The sequence below is a fragment of the Podarcis melisellensis genome, assembly GCF_964234715.1.
Source record: "Podarcis melisellensis genome assembly, chromosome: 9".
In the NCBI taxonomy this organism is placed as follows: Eukaryota; Metazoa; Chordata; class Lepidosauria; order Squamata; family Lacertidae; genus Podarcis; species Podarcis melisellensis.
Genome location: NC_138541.1, coordinates 53,799,907 through 53,818,774, shown reverse-complemented (window position 1 = coordinate 53,818,774; position 18,868 = coordinate 53,799,907). Strand labels below are relative to the sequence as shown.

Here is an 18,868-nt window from a genome sequence, read left to right as displayed (position 1 = left end):
ATGAAGGAATATCAGAGTCAAGAAAGATGGAGTATTATAGAGGAGCTTTATTAATGTAACCAAAGTATGGCGAGATGCTAAGAATGTAATGTTGGGTTAGCAAAGCCAACACCATAGTAGCAAATGATAGCAGAATTTTATCTTTGAGACTAACTCTTAAAGAGTCGTTTTCATTGCCATAGTCTTGCATGATCCTCCCGTGACACACCACAATCAGTAGTCTAACACTAGAACCATAATAACAGGAGTCAAAGTTTTAAGAAATAAAGAACCAAAGAATTGGACTAGTTTCTGTTCCCTCTTGGCAGCGACTGGAAACCAGTAGGTCACTTGTCTAGGAAATCTCCTAGCTATATTCTTTAAAGGGACTTTATGGCATTCCCTAAACTAGTCTCAAAGAAATGCACATTGTGGGGAAGTAGTTGCATTAACTTAATTGCAGATAGCTTTTGTCTTGCCATACCAATGCTGCTTATAATTCCAAATTAGGCTGTGTTGATCAAAGGTCCATGCTTTAATGGCATTGTTTTAGTGAATAGGCATCCTCTTGGGCTTTAAGCTATTTACAACAGAAACAACAATAATAGCACTGAATGAGAAAATCAGGGGAGCTTTCATTGCGCTCACAGGACAGCAAGGCTTTTGTATATGGAGTTACTGGGAGTGCAGAGCATAATCACTGGACTTTTTTATTTGATACCACCCTCCTTTTGACTGTTCCTTGGGGGGAATTGCCGCTCGTGGTAGACGTGAGGTTTCTGTAATGAGACTTCCGGGAGGTTGCTGTGAAAGTTAGATAGCGGAGAAACGGTGAGAAACTAGAAAACGATGGCTAAAGTTTTGAGAAACAGGACTTAACGACCACACCTTGGGCAGTCTTAACTGAAAGAGGCCGGGAAACAAAAACCTCGAGGGGAAGGATTTCTATCAGCCACGATGCTTTTTCTCTGGTGTTGCTGGTTACTCAGAAATGTTCGATATCATTTCCCACTTACCGTATTTTTTGCTCTATAAGACTCACTTTTCCCCTCCTATAAAGTAAGGGGAAATGTGTGTGCGTCTTATGGAGCGAATGCAGGCTGCGAAGCTGTCCCAGAAGCCAGAACAGCAAGAGGGATTGTTGCTTTCACTGTGCAGCGATCCCTCTTGCTGTTCTGGCTTCTGAGATTCAGAATATTTTTTTTCTTGTTTTCCTCCTCCAAAAACTAGGTGCGTCTTGTGGTCTGGTGCGTCTTATGGAGCAAAAAATACAGTAAATAACGGGGAAATGGCTCGTGTTAATGCTGCTTTCGCAAGGCTGGTCTTAATCCCAGTAGTTGCTGTAGGACTGAGTGCTCTGCTATCTTGAATTCAATGTGGCCAAATGTCTCTGTTTGGGAAGAAAGGGTGGGTGGGCATGGGGACTTGTAAGTGAATGTTGCGCTAATGAAATAGTGCTAACACAACCACACCATAACCGGCACTTAAGTATGACAGAGTGCTGCTGAAAAAGAGAAAATGCAGTTTAGGGTTGCTTACATTGGGGGAGGGGCGAGGGAAGATGATTTAAAAATGGGTCTCTAGAGGGAATTGTATAAATATTTTTATATTATATTTAATATATATACTATATTTGTACACATATTAAAAGATTATAGTCAGAGCTCTCCATATGCCTTCCATTACTTTTACCTAGAAGTTTACTAGCTGGGGCTGGGGCTCCAGTGTATCACAAAACTTCTGCAGGCTGCTTGCCTGCTGCCAACTGACAACAAAAATGACCCAACAACCAGATTAACAAGTACAAAGCTGTTGGTCGTCCTAATTCAGTTAGATGCTTAAGGCCATATATGATCCCTGGGGGTTCCCAATAGAAAGGGTAACAACAGTTGTGAGCAAGGGGAGGAATGTTGTCACTGGCCTTTGCACTGTTCTGGCCAAGAGAACAGCCCCGAAGCGTGTATATGTTGTTGGACCTTGAAAGACCGGCAAGTCAAATCTGTTTGTTTGTTTCTCTGAAGTGCCATGCTCTTATCCTCTCCAAGGTGGGTCGCCCTTGTTTCATACTTGAGTATCCTATTGAATTAGGGTAGAAAGATGTGTGCAGATGAAAGCACTTTATTGAGAGGGGTGGGGGGCCTCATTCGGAATACAGTTTATTATTTTTAGGCAATGGAACTGTTCACAATGTGGGGGGGGGGTGTCCAAAGGAATCGGAATGTAGACTTATTGTCAAAAAGAGGCATTGCTGGAAAATGTTTCTCAATATGGGGATCCTTTGAGACTCTGAACACAAGCTTATGCAGGCATCTGATACTGGATGGTTTTGTGGGAAACGGATAAATCTACACACTTAAGCTCTTTGAAGAGCTGTTTTTTAAAAAAATAATAATGTTGCACAATTGTGGGAGAGATATCAACAGGAGGCTTGTTAGAGCCTTTAAAATGATTCTAAGTGGTCCTTAGGATTAAAATGTGTAGAGGGTTTACAGATGTGGCCTTCAGTAGACTGCTTCAGTCACAATTATAGAATAGTTTGTATTTTTAGAGAGAACAGTTTTTTTTCGTGTGTGGGTTTTATTTTTTTAACGTTATGGTGTCATGTGCTGTCTGCATGTGTGTCAAACGCATAAATCGTCTCCATTGGAAATTTCTTGCTGAAACATTGTATGTGGTGGGAAGAGCGGCTTGGCAGGAGCAGCTTGGATTTCAAAGGGAGGAAAAGTTTTTATTTTTCTTTCCTTTCTCCCCCTTACCAGTAAAAAGCGTTGGAGACATTTTTTAATGAACCGAAGTATATAGAGATGTCTGAAAATGAATGTTGGTTGGCTCATAAATAAATGAGGCAAGCGTCGAAATAAGATTTTTTAAAATTTAATTTGGTTGTTTATGAAACTGGGTAGTTTATTTGTCAATATATATATTTTTTTAACACTACATTCCTCTGTCTTTTAATAAACAAGTACTTTACAGTCAGTGTTGCTATGTTTCATGCTTTTTCATCTGCATGGGTGTTGCCAGCAGCATGATAGGTTATATTGCTTAAAGATATTGTATCTACCAGTAACACACACAAGCAAAACAAAACACTGTGTATGAACAAAATACTGTGTTGCCTGATCTACAGATCCCAGCTCTGACCGAGAGGTGCTGCACTAGTAGACAATCAAAATCTAGGGAAGACTTTGGGAGGGGGGAGGGATGTTCTTAAAGATACAGCTGCTTTGAAAGTGTTTTTTATTCTTAAAAGGAGTATTTATTTTTAAAATTGTCTAATTGGATACTTTTCAGTGTTGATTTCACATTGTCTTGGTTTTGCATTAAAAAAAAATGGCATTAGATTTGTATATGTAGAACAACCTGTGCAATTTTCATGATCTAACTTCAGGAAAATGTAGATATGGTTCCCTAGTGTTCATGTGACCATTACCAAGTGTCAGTTTTTAACTGAATAAATATAACATTTGAAATTTCTGCTTCTTGTAGCCTTAAGGTCCTGGTTTGAATTCATTTCTATGTCTTGGCTGCTGCTTTGTTGGTATTGTTCCATCTGGCGCTACTTTCCCTCAGTTAACAGTAGCTCCAAATAAGGACCTATGTCAGGAGTGGGACACAAGAGGCATCAAATACCGTGGGTTTGGTGAATCTGTACCTTCAGTGAATCTACACTGGTCCTGCCAGCCTCTTTGAACTAGTACATGGTGGGGAATTTTTTACCCGCAAGATGTTGCAGAACTACAACTCCCATCAGCAACAGCAAGCACAGCCAATGTCAAAGGATAGTGGGAGTTATAGCCAAGCAATATCTGGAGGGCCAAATATTCAACACCCCTTGGACTAGAGCTGAGCAGCTCCAGTTCAGTCTGCCTAGCACTCAAGGTACTTCTAGGCAGCATTTTCTAATTTAAGCCTCTTCCAATATATCCAGATATGCTCATGGAAGTGTTTTAGAATGCCCACAAATCTTCTGTAGCTACCCTCAATCTTCATTTAGGAATGAACAAAAATAGTTCCTAAGGAGGAAGTTGTTTCTCAATGTTCTGGGCATTTTAAAAATCCTATGCAGGGGATGCATTTCAAACAAGCTAAATGAAGTATGTTTTGATAATATGAACAAATGGCTTTCAAACTTCCTTTTGTGGAATCTTTTCCACAATCACGCTGGCGTCCTTTTTGCACATGTCTCCCAACAACCCCGTCCTCCCAAGTGTTTGAACTCCAGAGTTACATTCTAGGATGCCATTATTTTAGTTCAGACCAAGAGGCATCTCACGGACACTCCATGAAAAGTTAAAATGCATGCCTCTGAATACATAAAACATGCCACTGTGGCTGTACCTTGCAGGTAAAAATCAGCAAAGCAAAGGATGCCTGTCTGCCATCACTCAGATAAATGGAATTCCAGGTTAAACCTTTGATCTAGCAGCCTCTCCTGTTGAAAACTAGCAGCGGTGGCTACATTGCAAATTGCAGCTAAGTCTTTGTCCTAGGTCAGGTGTAGGGAGACTGTGGTCCTCTGGGTGTTGCTGCCACCCCAGCTGGGACTTTTACAAGTTGGAATCCATCATCATCTGGAGGGTGCAGCAATTTCAAAGTTCACACAACTGAATAATTGTTTTAGACATCAATTCTGTCCTTGAAGCTTTTATTCAGGAACAGCAGCTGAACTTCGTCTGAGAGAGGTACTTCCCACTTAAGACACGAGAGGTGCCCACCCTAGCCGCTCCTTGTGTCACTGAACTAGGACGCACCTCAAGAGAATGCTGCCACTAGACTGAAAAAGGTCAACATCCATGGACTAGAGAGAGCAGACAGCTATTCTTAAAATTTAGACGCTTTTGGCCCGTGGGCTAAATTTCTGTACTGCTTTGGAGAACCATAGGAATAGAAACAAGAATAATCAAGTCACCTTTATACAGTTTATTGTTTCAAGTAATCTTTCCATCCTGATAAAATATTACTTACAGTAATTCTTAAGTCTTTGGCTATTTCATCTGGTCTTCTAGCTAGCCGATGTAAAACGTGTGCTTGAACCTCTCTCATTTAAGGGCTAAGACTACCTCTGGATGATGCTTTGTTTCCTAATTCTGCAATAATTTCCTCATACTTCATATGTAAGCACAAGTTTACTATTCCAGACATGATGCTTATATATGAAGAATGGAGAACTACTGCACTTACTCAGTACCCAGAGATATTTATATTGTCTTCACAGCAGTCTGTCAAAGACACAGTATTAGACGACTGAAACTCCTCAAACGATCTGCTTAAGAATCATTACAGAAATGACTGAATGATTTAAACACAGTAGCAACCACAAGGAATCACAGAAATATTTGTCCAGACTAGACACTGAATTTAGCCAAAATGCTTGCCTGTAAGATAAAAGTGCCCCCCAAACCAAGTAGAAATACTACACAATAACTTCCTCTGAATTAAGCTAAGCAGTCAAAGCAACTACATTTCTAAAACAGAAGACACCTAAATTTATTCATGTTCTCCCTGTTTACCTTTTTAATTTCTAAAAGAAAAACAATCAACACCTTAGTAAGTACTTTAATCTGAAAAAGCAGTGAATGTTTAGTATAAATACAAAAAAGAGGAATTTTATTTGGTTACTATCTGGCTAGATTGTGTACATTTGAATTCTGAATCAGCATACTTGATACCAAAACATTCTGATTTTTCTACAATTCAGTTACAAACTGAATTCACAAATCCTTGAGGAAGCGAGTTAGTCCTAAGTGCAGATTTCAGATTTCCTGGTATTCATTGTTGATTGTGGAACGGTGTACTTAGGCTGCAAGGTCGGAGGCGAAAGGTTCTCCGCAATACTTTGTACTAGACACTTGGTAAGGCATAACTGCAAGCCAAAGGCAGCAGCAATTCGTCCAGAATGGGGATCTTTCAGCAATGGCTAGTGGTGATCCGCAGATGAAGTAGCAAACCTCATAAAATTTCAGAAGGTGGATCTCAGTTTACCTGAGTCAGCTACAGTAAGCAAACATATTATTTGTGTCCCAAATATATAGATTATGCATGTTCTCCAGCACAGATTGTGTCCACAAAGTATACCAAACTAAATGTTACTATAAAAGTTACCGCATCCCATCTTCAGTGCTTGTTTCACTAATAGCTGTACACTATATACAGGAATACAAGGGTGGGTTTGTTGCTCCTAATTCTTGCTCTTTCAAGGAACGGGGGAAATCTCTTGTTAAAAACCAGCATCTGGGCTTATAAATAGTGCAGAAAATGCAAATGCTAAGAAAACAATGCCTCCTATGATTGTCACTGTGTGAGAGAGAGAGAGAGAGAGAGAGAGAAAGATGGTGATTAGATCAGAAGGACAAAGTTCACTCTGTATCTAAGGGCTCTTGTTCATCCCATAAACAACTTACAGCACCCATTTGCCTTAAAGCACTGATGCACCCATTAAGCTGTTTCTGGCTCTTGCAGAATTGTGACAAGTTCTTCTCTTTCACTGCCTTCAGCCAAGGGACGCCACATGGCCTCTGTACTGCACACACAATTCAGGCATGTTCAGACTCAAGAAGTCACAAGCATGCTTGTACGCAGACCAGCACGCTTGCTCACAATTGGAAGTACCCATGATGTGGTTCACATGAAGCATGTTCTTAAAGACAAGGCTTTGGGCTCACACCAGGGAGCAAAACCAGCAGACAGGAGAAATTGACTTCTGACAGTGCAGCTTTTCATTTTCTTGAAAAGCAAACATACTTTTTTCTAGCGGGCAGTAAACATGACAAAGAGGTAGGGCAGCTGATGTCCTAACATCAAGGTGGAACTGGTGGAAAGTGCCTCACACAGCCTGTGAGCTTCTAGAGAATGGGAAATTTGGCCCTACCCAACTCAGTTTGGGTTTTATAGCCTTGTCTTTTAGAGATTAAATCAATGGCCGCTTAATAAAAGTATTATTGTATGGCTAATGTTATGTGGCTTTATCTCCCTGTAGCTGCCACTCTGTACTTGCATAATGGAAACTGTCACTATTTTGTGAGGAGCCATTTAACACAAACTTCTTAAAAGGAAGAGGGCCACACAGATCATATTTGAAGCAGCTGCTGGTGTAAACTTATTAAGATCTGTAACACCATTCAAGTAACAAGTTTTTTTAAAAAAAGAGAGAGATAGGGTGCAGACACTAAAATTATAGTATCAGCAGCATGCAGGCTGCATATTGTCTGGTGCCTATGAGCAAAAGCATGACTATAGCTGTCTTGAGTGTTCATGCAGGAAAAAACAGTTGTTTTGATGCAACCCTCTAGCTCAAATGTAAGTTGAACATAGTAACTCATTACATGCATTCAACACATCCCTCTCACTACTTTCAGCCCCTAATTAATCCAAGTTTGAAATTCCACTCGCTTTGCAATTATTAGGCAAATCAGCTTCCAATCAAGGGCTTACTTACCAGTCCGAACAGATATTTTTTGTGCTATCATTCTTCCTCCAATCACTGCTAGGCCAGTACATAAGCTATGGCCAACTGTTCCACCTACTGCCACACCATAGGGATCCTGTACAAATACACACGGTCAACTTTCAATGCAGTTTAAAAGCTACAGCTCTCTACAGCACCTTATCAAGGAGGTATTAATGCATTCAAAGGGCTTGATCAGACAAAGCCACATTACGAGAAGACTGTCAACCACTTCAAAAGTTGGGGTTAATGACCAGGGTGATTTTATTGGGCAGCTGTTTCCTAGGATAAAAGCAAAAAAGTGTGACCATTTCCAGTTACTGCCAATACAACACTCACCCCCTCATTAAATGAGAATTGTTTCCCCCCAACTCATTTTAATACCCACTTCTGTTTTAAAGATAGAATCGTGATAATGCTTAAGCAGTGGTGGCCCACTCCCAGTTTAGGGGCCTGATACAGCACCTAGGCAATTTTTTTCTCTCTGGTCCCATGTGCTCCTACCAATTTTGCTGGTGGAAGCAAAAAGGAAAAGGTAGCCACAGTGTTAGCCTTCCTCCTAAGCTGATTTGCACAGATCAGCAGAGGAGGGGAGCTGTGTGCCTTTGTGTGTCCCATGAGAGAGAGGATGAACCTGTACAGGGTGTCCAGACCAACTTTGAGCTACACCCGTGACTGGAATGTGGCATATATAATGACTGTTTCAGAGGCTACTGTCTAAAATCAACCTCGGATTATTTAGCCTTTGGACAAACTTTTGACCCCATTCTACTTTATAATGCCTGAAAATATAAATACAGATACATTAATATGTGTGCCTGCACCTATTTTATTTAGTAAGCTTAGCAGTTTTACCCCACTAAAAACAAGTTCTTGAAGACAGCCTCCCCCAACCTGGGGCCAAAACTAAACCTCAGGAAGAACTTTCTGGCAATAAGAGCTGTTAGGCAGAGGTTGAGGGGGCCCATCTGTCATGGATGCTTTTATTGAGTTTCCTGCATTGCTGGGGGCTGGACTAGATGACCCCCTTGGATCCCTTCCAACCCTACAATTCTATGGTTCTATTATTGGTTCTTGAGAATGTTGCTCTTTGATTAGATACATCTTATGCATTTCACTCACCTCTCTTGCTGCAAGAACTATTGTGGTTAACTGAGAGCGGTCGCCCCATTCGGCTAAGAACGTTAAAGTAAAAGCTTGCACAAAAATTGGAGAGATAAAGTGCAGCCATTTTCTTTGAGGTATAGCAGGGCCTGTTCCTGTTTCCACATCTCCAGGTCCATTTAATAGTTTTGTTCTCTGGAGCTAGAAGCAAAAGGCGGATGTTAGAAAAGAATAGGAGCTAACTCGCTCCTACGTATAAGTAAGCAGCTACGTGTAAGTAGCACATACATCAATGATCAGAACACTAATTTTTTTTACATATAAGTCAGATGGCAGCATTTATCACAAAGACTTAGTCAATTCAGTTCACCCAGAATCTATTAGAAAGGCCTGGTGACTAATATATATTAGCAATTTGGGTGAATAAATATTAACACTTAAGTCAGAACCAGTATAGTTCTCCTATGACCATTCTGAGATGGTAATCTGAGTTTAAAATGAGAGCTAAAGAAGAATGCCAAATCTATTTCGTACTAGCGATTTCAGAAATAATTAATAAAGCAAAACAATTCTGATAATGATTACTGTTTGAAGTTCTGTACTTATATACCAACAACAATAATAATGAAAATATCCTGAAATGGGGAGACGTTATCTAAACAACTTAACAAAACTTCTGGCTCTTACAATACAAAAACTGTATTGAAACCAAGCCAGAAGTAACCATTGAAGGACTGTACAATATATAGCACAATAACCTACTAATAGGTTCTCACCACCAAAACTAAGAACACACAACCTACAGAGGTTAGTAGAACAATCTCAGTTAAAATACTTCAATTTCTTTCTTACTGAAATTTGTATCCAGGAGTTTTTCTTCTCTTGCTCTTGTAGCACAACTCTGTTTTAGTCAGCTGTTAAACATACTGCAGGAGGCAGAGGATATATTTTGCTACATCATGCAAGAGCTATATATCTGGTGTATCAATTCCATTTGGGAACAGGTGTAGCTAAATATCTGGCTACTTTCCCTAGACTTCCTGATTTCACAAAGATACTCTGCAGGGTGTACACATGCTCTATATACTTCAACTTACTTCTTCATCCTTCTTTTTGAGTTCTGCTTGAACTTCCTCCAGCTCTTCCTGACCCTCATCTGCACCCATCTTCAAGCCTTCCCGGAGCATTCGGATGCCAAAAATTGCAAAGAGTGCTGTCGACACGTAGTAGGTGTATACTCTGGGGATTACTGTGGTGGCATAGCCAAATAAAACTAGGAGTGGAAAAACAAAAACATTTCAGGCTACCTGTGAAGTTGACTTTGCTCATTCCCTAAACCTAATTCAGGTTGCAAGCTGGTTAACAGAAAATTAGATTCTCTACTAATTCAGGGAGTTCTTAATTTATTTGGTCGGATGTATACCTCATTCCCAAAAAGGAGCCCAGGGCAGTTAACATCAAAAGATACAACATACTGAACCATTAAAACTACATTCCCATTCTAGGGCAATTCATGACACTCGTCCAGAATACACCTTCCTTTAGGTCTAACTTGCCATCTTTCTGCTAGATTTGATGCAAAACATAAGGCATGAACCACTGTCTAGCAAGGCAGTATTTAAGAGTTGCTTTCTTCATGTACACAGTCTATTTTTCAACCCATTTATATAAGAAGTTGCCTTGGTGAATTGGATTAAATGTCTTATGTGAGTGGTTGTAGCAGGTATCTAATTCCTTGGCCAGAAATATTTCCCATCCTTGCTACCCAAGACACTTTAACTCACACAATAGCTGACAGTAACATTGGCATGATTTTAGTTAAATAGAACACGTTAGCCAAAACACAATGGGGTGGATTCATGTCCACCGTTCCACAAATGAAAAGATTCCTTCCATTCATGAGAGTCAGTCAGATCCGGGGGAAGCTCCCATTTTGCAAACTGGATACAGATAGAGGGGTCCCTGTCCCCCCCTCCAGATCCCACCAGCCCCACTTCAGTTGCTATTGCCACATGTCATGCTGTTCTGGAAGGTCCTCCAATTCTCTAGAGCACATTTTCGGAGGCAGCTGAGGAAGGGGAAATTCTTTTGTGGGACAGAAGACACAAAAGCAAGGCCTGGCTGTCTTCTCCACATACATGTGTCACTGTTTGCAGTTTTCCTACATATGTTCCAGGACAGAGAAGCTACAGCACCCACCTGATAAGCATGTCATCAACCCCAGGGCAAGCATAGCCCCAGCGAGCACTGTTAAGCGGTTGTAACGCATTGCCATGATGGCTGCAATGAAGAAAGTTTTGTCGCCAAGTTCAGAGACAATGATGACCGATATAGCAGCCACGAATGCATGGATAAATCCCAGGTTCGTCTTATCCCCGGAGTCTTCACTAACCGAATGGATGGGAGCCACTGGAGTAGGTCCTTTCTGGGGAGGAAAGAAAAAAGTTTTACTTCTCTCACCCAAATCCATCTATTCTATAGATTTTCTTATTGCACTAGCTGCGGTCAGTAATTTAACTAAGCTTGCATTGGGTTAAACCGGGGACAGAAACCTGCACATAAGCCACAACCCAAATAACCTTGGGTGTGCTAACTGATTAAGAAATCAAATTATTTATTGATTTCTTAGCTGCACTTCACCATAAAGTCCCAGGGCACAATAAGTGCATCGGTTTGAAGGGTTGTTGTTGTTTTCAAAAAGCAGGTCAATATACTTTAAAAATTTCCAAAGACTTGGAAACCTGGTTTATTGGAATTTCTGATTACAAGGACAGTCTCTAAGAGCATTTTAAAAACTCTTCAGAACTTTTCATGATTATCACAGAGAAGCCAGTTCACCTGAGGACAGTGGGGGAAGGGTTTGCCTGCATGCTCTTGGCCTCAATTTAATCCATCACATGTTAGGGTGAATGCCTGTACATTATATTTCAATACGTTTTCATATCTTGCTACTTGCTGCAAACTATGTCTTCTATTAACTAACTTATGCTATTCAGCTGCTTAATCATGTTTTTTTGGGGTAAATATTATACTAAGGAATGATTTTTCAGAAACAAACAAGGGAAAAAGAATTGAAGTTAATAATGATACCAGTGTTTAAATCTTCAGCTGCCCATGTTTCTCAATATTCTGGCAAATGATTCATGTAAACTCTGCAATTCTGCTATTCAAGTACAGTGCATGATTAGCCTGTCATATATGGATACAGATACAAGACTTCTCAAAGTATATGCGCTTATCAGTAATTAAAATAATTCATTCTGCTACACAACAAGGCATTTTGAAGCATTCTCTATACAGAGGGGTAGGAGAGCTGGGGTATATAAAAAAAATCACACCTGGAAACCTAGGAGGCTTAGTTTGGTCAGAATCAAGTATACATTTCCAGAGTTAATGCTAAATACATTACGTCTGGTAAATGAGCCACCATAGCCACTAGAGAGCTGTGAAAATTTGTGTCCCGGCTTTTTAGACTTGTCTACCCATGTACTATCTGAAACCCAAGGGGCACATTGGTTGCCAGATGTGAAATATACTGGCATTATTTTCAGCTCTCGTACCCCACTACTAAAATGCCTCTTCCTTAGGGTAGGACCACTTGAGACTGTCAACAAACTTGAACCTGAGAATGAAATGTTTCATGATTATTATAATGATATCAATTACACCAGCTGAGAGATGAGTTGCAGAGCTACCATTTTGTACCAGAAGAATAGCCATTTCCCCCCCGATTGCAGTAATTTCTTCAGCGGAAATTTGAAGGTTAACAATGTGTTGGTCTTAACTTTTTATCAATTTGAATAGTTAACAGAATTGTAAAGAAAAACATGTTTATGTTCTTCTTGACAATACACTGCAGTTGAAGAGATGTCCATAGACAGATACTGTATTTGGTAAACTAGATTTTACATACATTAGAACACACTACTGTACTAATGTTTCACATCCCTGCTTACCAGTTTGCTGATTTGTGATATTTGCATGCCAACTTTCCTCCAGATAGCCTGGAATGGCAGATATGGGGTCACCTCATTTTAGCCTCTGGTGTAGTTCAGGCCAACCCTTTGTGCCCAACGTTCCTCAGTGATCTTCAGGACTAAATGAAAACATAGCCAGGTCTTCCTAATTGAACTGCAACATTCTTAATTGCATCAGACTTGATGATCCCTTAAGTCGGGCATGGCCAAATTTGGTCCTCCTGCTGTTTTGGGACTACAACTCCCATCATTCCTAGCTAACAGGACCAGTGGTCAGGGTTGATGGGAACTGTAGTCCCAAAACAACTGGAGGGCCACGTTTGGCCATGCCTGACTTAAGTGATGTCAAAACGTACTCCTGCTACAATTATCAACACATCGATACTACTGTGGCAACAATCACAGTTACCCAAGAGTTTTAAATGATGCCATTTAAATGGCTGGAATGTGACATTAAGTTAATACATATGTGAGATAGAGAAGTAAAGACCATATGAACCTAAATCTATTGTAGACACCAACAGATCAGAACAGTGTTGTCCAGTAGACATTGTGTTGCATTACAAGACAACTGTTCATTTATGGACTAATTTTGGGCGAAAAACTTAAGAGCACTTCACACCACTTTTTGTATCCTGCTTCACATACCTAAGTACACAAAGATCACTTCAAATTTGACCTCAAGACTTCCAGCCACTTCAGCATATTTTCTGTGCCCTGGCATTCCTGTTAATATTTAATGTTTTAATCACTCAGTTATAATTTATCATTGCAAGCTACCTGAAGTAGCTCTATATTTTGCACTTCAGACTTTGAGTCATCTACACTCAGCTGATCACATATTTGTGGTATTTTACCCTGAGCTGCCATCTCCCCCCCTTATTACAAAGCTTAAGTTCCAGTCACCCTGGAGAGGTTTATGTTTAAGTCTATGCCAAACTCATCCCACGTATAACTTTTCAACCAGATTTTGCCATACTTTATGAATTACTTCATGAATTACTATACCGTACTTCATTGTAACCTTCTGAATCACCCATATTACGTCTGATAAAGCGGATACTTGGAGTGTACAGACAAGTGTGGAAAGTAGCTTTCCTTTAAGGTCGGGAGATTCTAAAACAACATCCCTTATCAGATATTACAAGGAAAAATTTTAAATTCCAGTGAAGGTAAGATCAAGACAGTGACCCCGTATACTCTGAATCTAACAGATCCATCAAGTCCAAATCCTATCCTATTGCTCAAACTCAGAAGAACTCAAGGTAAAATTTAAGTTGCCTAGATTTCACTCTTAATATGCATGAAGTTTTAAACTGTAAAGCTCTCTTTTCTTTAAAAAATAAAAATAAAGATCAGGAAGTATGTAGAAAATGTTTCACCCTACCAGCCCTTTGTCACTGATGACACAACCATCAAGGAAAGATGAAAATCAGGAGTAACTCGGAAAACTGGATTTGTAGATAAAGATAATACTTATGAATTGCTTGGACTTTCCGTATTTTCCAAAAAGACAAATTGCATCATGTTTAAGCTGTATTTCAGGGGCACGAAAGCTTTAAGTCACATACAGTGTGGTGTTATAGAATCTCAGCTTCTTTTTATGAATCATTTTTGCATTGCTCCTGAGTCATTTTTGCATTACTCAAGCAATTTTAACTTCTAAACTACTGATTTCCCTTAAGCACACTATTCTCACCTTATTAAAGGGTTAATTTTAGCCTGAGGGAATTTACCCGTACTGTGCTTTACTAATTACTAATCCCTTGATTAAAGTGAACACAATAAATGACATTTTCTATTTTACAACAAGAAATTTAAATTGTGCTACAAGAGCTATTGAATGGCTACAGCACTGTATGGGAATTGTGACAGGGTTCCTAACACAGTGCCAGTTAGAAACTGGGACATAAAAGCTAGAAGCCAAATGGCTTCTGAGACCTGGGTTGTGGGTGCCAAAACAGAATGTTGAGCTGCCGCTGGGGGGGGGGGGCGGTCAGCAACACTTTTTATTTATTACTTTGATAAACATGAATTAACACACAATTCACATAATTGACACATTGTTAATGTCACTTTTTTAGCAGAAATTATTAATACAAAATAAATTAGTGTTTACAATAAAAATATTGGTACCATACTTCGGTTTTCAACACACTCTACTCTTTATTGTTAAACGCATATTGTCTATCCTTAACATATCCTTTGAGGCTTCCAAGCACATGCATTTCAGTAATACTTGAGTGTCATCCAGGTGCAAAAAATGGCACCCAGACTTTTTGAAGTGCTCACCAATAGGGAATCTTTAGGCGCAAAATGCACCTTGCGCCCTGCTAATTTCAAACCCTGCCCTCAACCTACCAATGAACTGATATTCTAATAAAAAGCACAAGCAATCGTTATGACATCCCCTGCAAGCAGAACCAACTAGACATGTTCAGGAATTTATTAATCAATTGTCGATAGAAAAAAATGGAGAAGGAATGTTTTATGTTAACAGAATTTGAACTGTTACCATTTGTGAACTTTGTGACAAAAAGTTCACCGAAACCTCTCAAGGCTGCCAAGAAGTCACAGTGGTCTGAGGCAATGAGGCAGGCTTGTCATCTTGATTGGGCAGCTTGGCAACACTAAGCCTCCAGGATGCCAAACTAAACATAAACAATGCATTTAGCTCACTCCTTCAACTGAACCTGCACCAATATTTGTACGACTTGCTTCACACTTTAGACTGCAATTGTTTTTGCTGCGGCTACCCTGACTGTTTGTGGCAGCTCATGCACAAAGTGTCAACAGAGACAGACTTGAAAATACCCATGCTGGAAGAGCCATAGATGCACCTCTGGTATGAAATACTGTTTCTGATAGAATGCACATAACATACCAGAGGCAAGCACACTCCAGTATAAAGTGCAAAGTGGCCCTAAGTACCCTGTGTATTATACATTATTTAAAATGAATAACTTAAGTAGTACTATATTCTGAAGGATCTCAATGGATGATCCAAGCAAGCATCCTGAAGACCAACAACAAATACAGTACACATGGCAGATCTTGGAATTTTCCTCATAGATGCAAGGGAGAAGTTGCCTGAGGATTCCTCCTTGACCTGGAGAACAAGACACCACATTTTAAGTCTCTGAGTGGAACAAGCCCATTGTCTCAGCAGAACCTCTATTAAGTAGAGATGCATGCTTTATCCCTGATCTATGCAAGAGATTCACTAGGAGGACCTGTGATTTAATCATAGATGTTATCATATGTGAGCATATGTTATCGGAAACAGCCAGGCCATAGCATATTATGATTATATGGTTATAAGAATAGGATGGAACCTACACCAGGCCATACCATACACTACAGTACCCTACTACTTTAAACAGTCATGGCTTTCCCCAAATAATTCTGGGACCTGCAGTTTGTTAAGAGTGCTGACAGTTGCCTCACACAGCTACAGTTCGCAGTTCACAGTGAATCAGAATTCTTCTACGCAGAGAACATAGGCTCAGGAGGTAAGTGCCTGTCATTTCGAAGAGCTCAGAAAAGGACCTGGATTTGCTTCTATATGCCAATGTGTGCTGCTGCTACTATAAGACCAAGATCGCACAAAGTAGGGAACTCTGTTGCCCGTAGTCAACAGCATTAAGTTGAACTTGCTGCAAGTACAGCAGGGTGCAGAATCTTTGGTCCTCCAGGTGTTGCTGAAAGACAATTGCCATTGTATCTGACCACTGCCCATTCTGGGTGGGGCTGAAGGGAGATGATGTTCAACAAAATATGAAAGGTCACAGATTCTCCATCTTTGAAATACAGAACAGTTTTGTACCCTTAAGCAATATTTATGTTAGAAATATCTGTCTGCCATGGTTTCCACATCAAGCAGGAATACTGTGGAACCAGAACAGCAGCATTTCCTAGAAGTAGAGACATTCTCAAATTATAAAAAAGAGAGAAACATGAGTGTTAACTACATAAAAGCCAGAGGGAACAGAGAAAGGCAGTGTAGACCCTCTCCAACTTCTTAAATGACGATGGAGATTTTCAGAAGAAGTTCAAAGTCAGCTCTCCTCAACCCCATGCCAAGGTAAAATGGAAAAACTGCCTGTCTCTTTGTGTGACTTCTTCAGGGCAGCAAGCCTCCTAGCAAACAAAGTGGCCAAGCAAGGCTCCTGTGTTGTAGATCATTGCATAATAAGCAGAAGTGCTGCAGGAGAAGATTTCCACCATCAACCCTGCCTCCTGGAGAAAAGTTTTACCATTTTGAATTTCTACTTCCCACCCAATTTTAAAAGTCACAGCAGCCTTTCCAGGGAGAGGAATAGCAAAGGACTGAAATGGTAGGGCATTGAATGAGACAACCTCTTTGAAATTTCCTCACACTTGGATAAAGTAGGGTGGAGTCACAGAAAACTTCCAGGCAAATTATCCCCCATCCCAATTCTAATGCAGCACTTCACTATTAATCACTTGCCCCCTACTTAACTACCCTGTTAAGGTCACAGTGGCAAAATGAAGTCTACAGTGTAAAAATCAATTTGTGGGGAGGAAAAGTGGGCGGTTCTAATGCACATTAGTGACTGCCAAATAGCAAGTCTCACACTTCTAATACTTTTAACAGTCACACACTGCTAGTTTTCAGTAATGTAATCAGAAATAAAATCTGACCATTTAACACCTGCTGCTCCCATTTGTGGCCATGCTCCTTTTGTGAACAAAAAGATATGCAGGTTACATAAGAGAGAAAATTCTATGGACAAATGCAACATATGTTCCATTCTCTGTTGAACCATTGCACCCCAACCATGATTTTATGGGTAGAAATAGGACTCCTACGCAAGTTTAAGCCATAGCACCTTTTTCTTCAAGACAGATTCCTGCTCCCACCTTCCCTGCCAACACTCTGGGAATACAGTCCACTTTTTCTTCTTGAAACTAAATTTCAAAATTATGGCAATAATCTGATAGAAGTCTTATCCTGGTACTCTGTACCTGATTGTATCCCTATGGCTTTCAATAAAACTCATTTTAACCATCTCCCAGCCCCATGGATGCATTATCTAACTTTATGAACAATTCTCTCAGCACAGATGTGGTGGGGAACTTTGGCCTTCCAGATGTTGCCAAACTGCAACTCTCATCAGCTGCAGCATGATTGGCCAGGGGTGATGGGAGCTATTGTTCAAAATGGAGGGCCAAAAGTCCTTAGCAGGACCCCAAAGACAGCAAGCAATCTCTGTCACCACAGAGCTGATGAAAGGCAGTTTCCCTCAGAGGGCTACTTTTCAGTAAATAAGCAGGTAGCATATTCCCAGTTTCAAGGCAGCTCCCCCTGAAAACCTTGCAGGTAGGTGCCCCCGCAAGATTTATTGTGGCACAAACTTTCATGGACAGGCTCAAGTTCATCAAGTGCTACCCTTATCTGGGGAAGGGGGGTGCTCAAAAGTTTATAAAACGTTTGGGTGGAAAGGTACTGTGGTTTTATACATGCACCTGCAGGGGAGGGAATAAGAGGAACAAAACAGCCGGGTGGAAAGACCACGAAATCCTCGAGTAAACTCATGATGGGAAGGAATAACACTCCCTGCGCCTGATGAAGTGAAGTCCACCAAGCCTTTCCCCCTCCCCCCTTGCAGCTGCTGCAAGCACGCGTTCACTGAGAAACTCCCCAACAAACACGTGTCCGAAACTAAGGTTGGCTTCTCCCGTCAGGATCTCTCCCTCTTCCTCATTCCCTCCCACACACGCACGAGAGCCACGTCAGGGCTCCGCCAAGGAGCGGAGAGCGCCCTCCGTTTACCACGCCCCGAAGCACGTCTCGTGTGAGTGCGCGCACACGTGTATTTTTTTGGGGGGGAGATGCGGTCGGAGGATGCTCTGAATAGCCGAAGTCAGCCTCGCTCCAGGCCCCCGAGCCGCCCGCTCCCCTTCGAGCCTACCCCCGGCGCCCCTCACCTCGGCCTTGGCCAGCTCCGGCCCTTGCACCGCCGGCTGCTGAGGCGGCGGCGGCTTCTGCTGCTCCTGCTGAGGCGGCGGCTCCCCCCGGTCCTGGCCATTCTCCGGCTCCGAGGCGGCGAAGGGCGCGGCGAGGAGCAGCAGCAGCAGGAGCCGCGCGGGGCCCGCCATTCCCGGCGCCGAGTCCTCTCCCGCTAACAGGAAGAAGCGCGGCGGCGGCGGCAGCAGCGAGAGCGGAGGCGGCGCTTCCCCGCCGCCATAGCCGCTTCCTCCTCCGCGACCCCTCAACCAAACAACGCCGAAGCTGCTCCCTCCGCCACGCCACCGAAGCCTCAGAGGCGGGACCCGCCCCCTTGCTCCGCATCCGCCTCTCTGATTGGTGGCGCCGGAACCAGCATGTTCGAAACACCCC

General features: G+C 41.5%; 2 protein-coding genes across 8 annotated transcripts in view; one reads left to right on the top strand and one right to left on the bottom strand.

The window, feature by feature from the left end:
* The window catches only part of CLOCK (clock circadian regulator), a 39,295-nt gene extending 35,842 nt beyond the window's left edge, over positions 1-3,453 (top strand). For all 7 annotated transcript variants that reach the window (XM_081924429.1, XM_081924427.1, XM_081924430.1 and 4 more), the window contains one exon: positions 1-3,453. This exon is cut by the window's left edge and continues 2,074 nt beyond it. The gene's annotated coding sequence lies outside the window, so the exon portion shown is untranslated.
* A 1,431-nt stretch (positions 3,454-4,884) lies between these two features.
* TMEM165 (transmembrane protein 165) lies at positions 4,885-18,784 on the bottom strand. The gene is made up of 6 exons (XM_081924647.1): positions 18,457-18,784; positions 10,727-10,952; positions 9,625-9,800; positions 8,546-8,728; positions 7,415-7,520; positions 4,885-6,273 (listed from the first exon to the last, which is right to left on the bottom strand). Exons 1-6 carry the CDS (start codon positions 18,625-18,627, stop codon positions 6,197-6,199), a joined length of 939 nt encoding a protein of 312 aa, XP_081780773.1. The 5' UTR covers positions 18,628-18,784; the 3' UTR covers positions 4,885-6,196.
* Between the last annotated feature and the right edge of the window lie 84 nt (positions 18,785-18,868).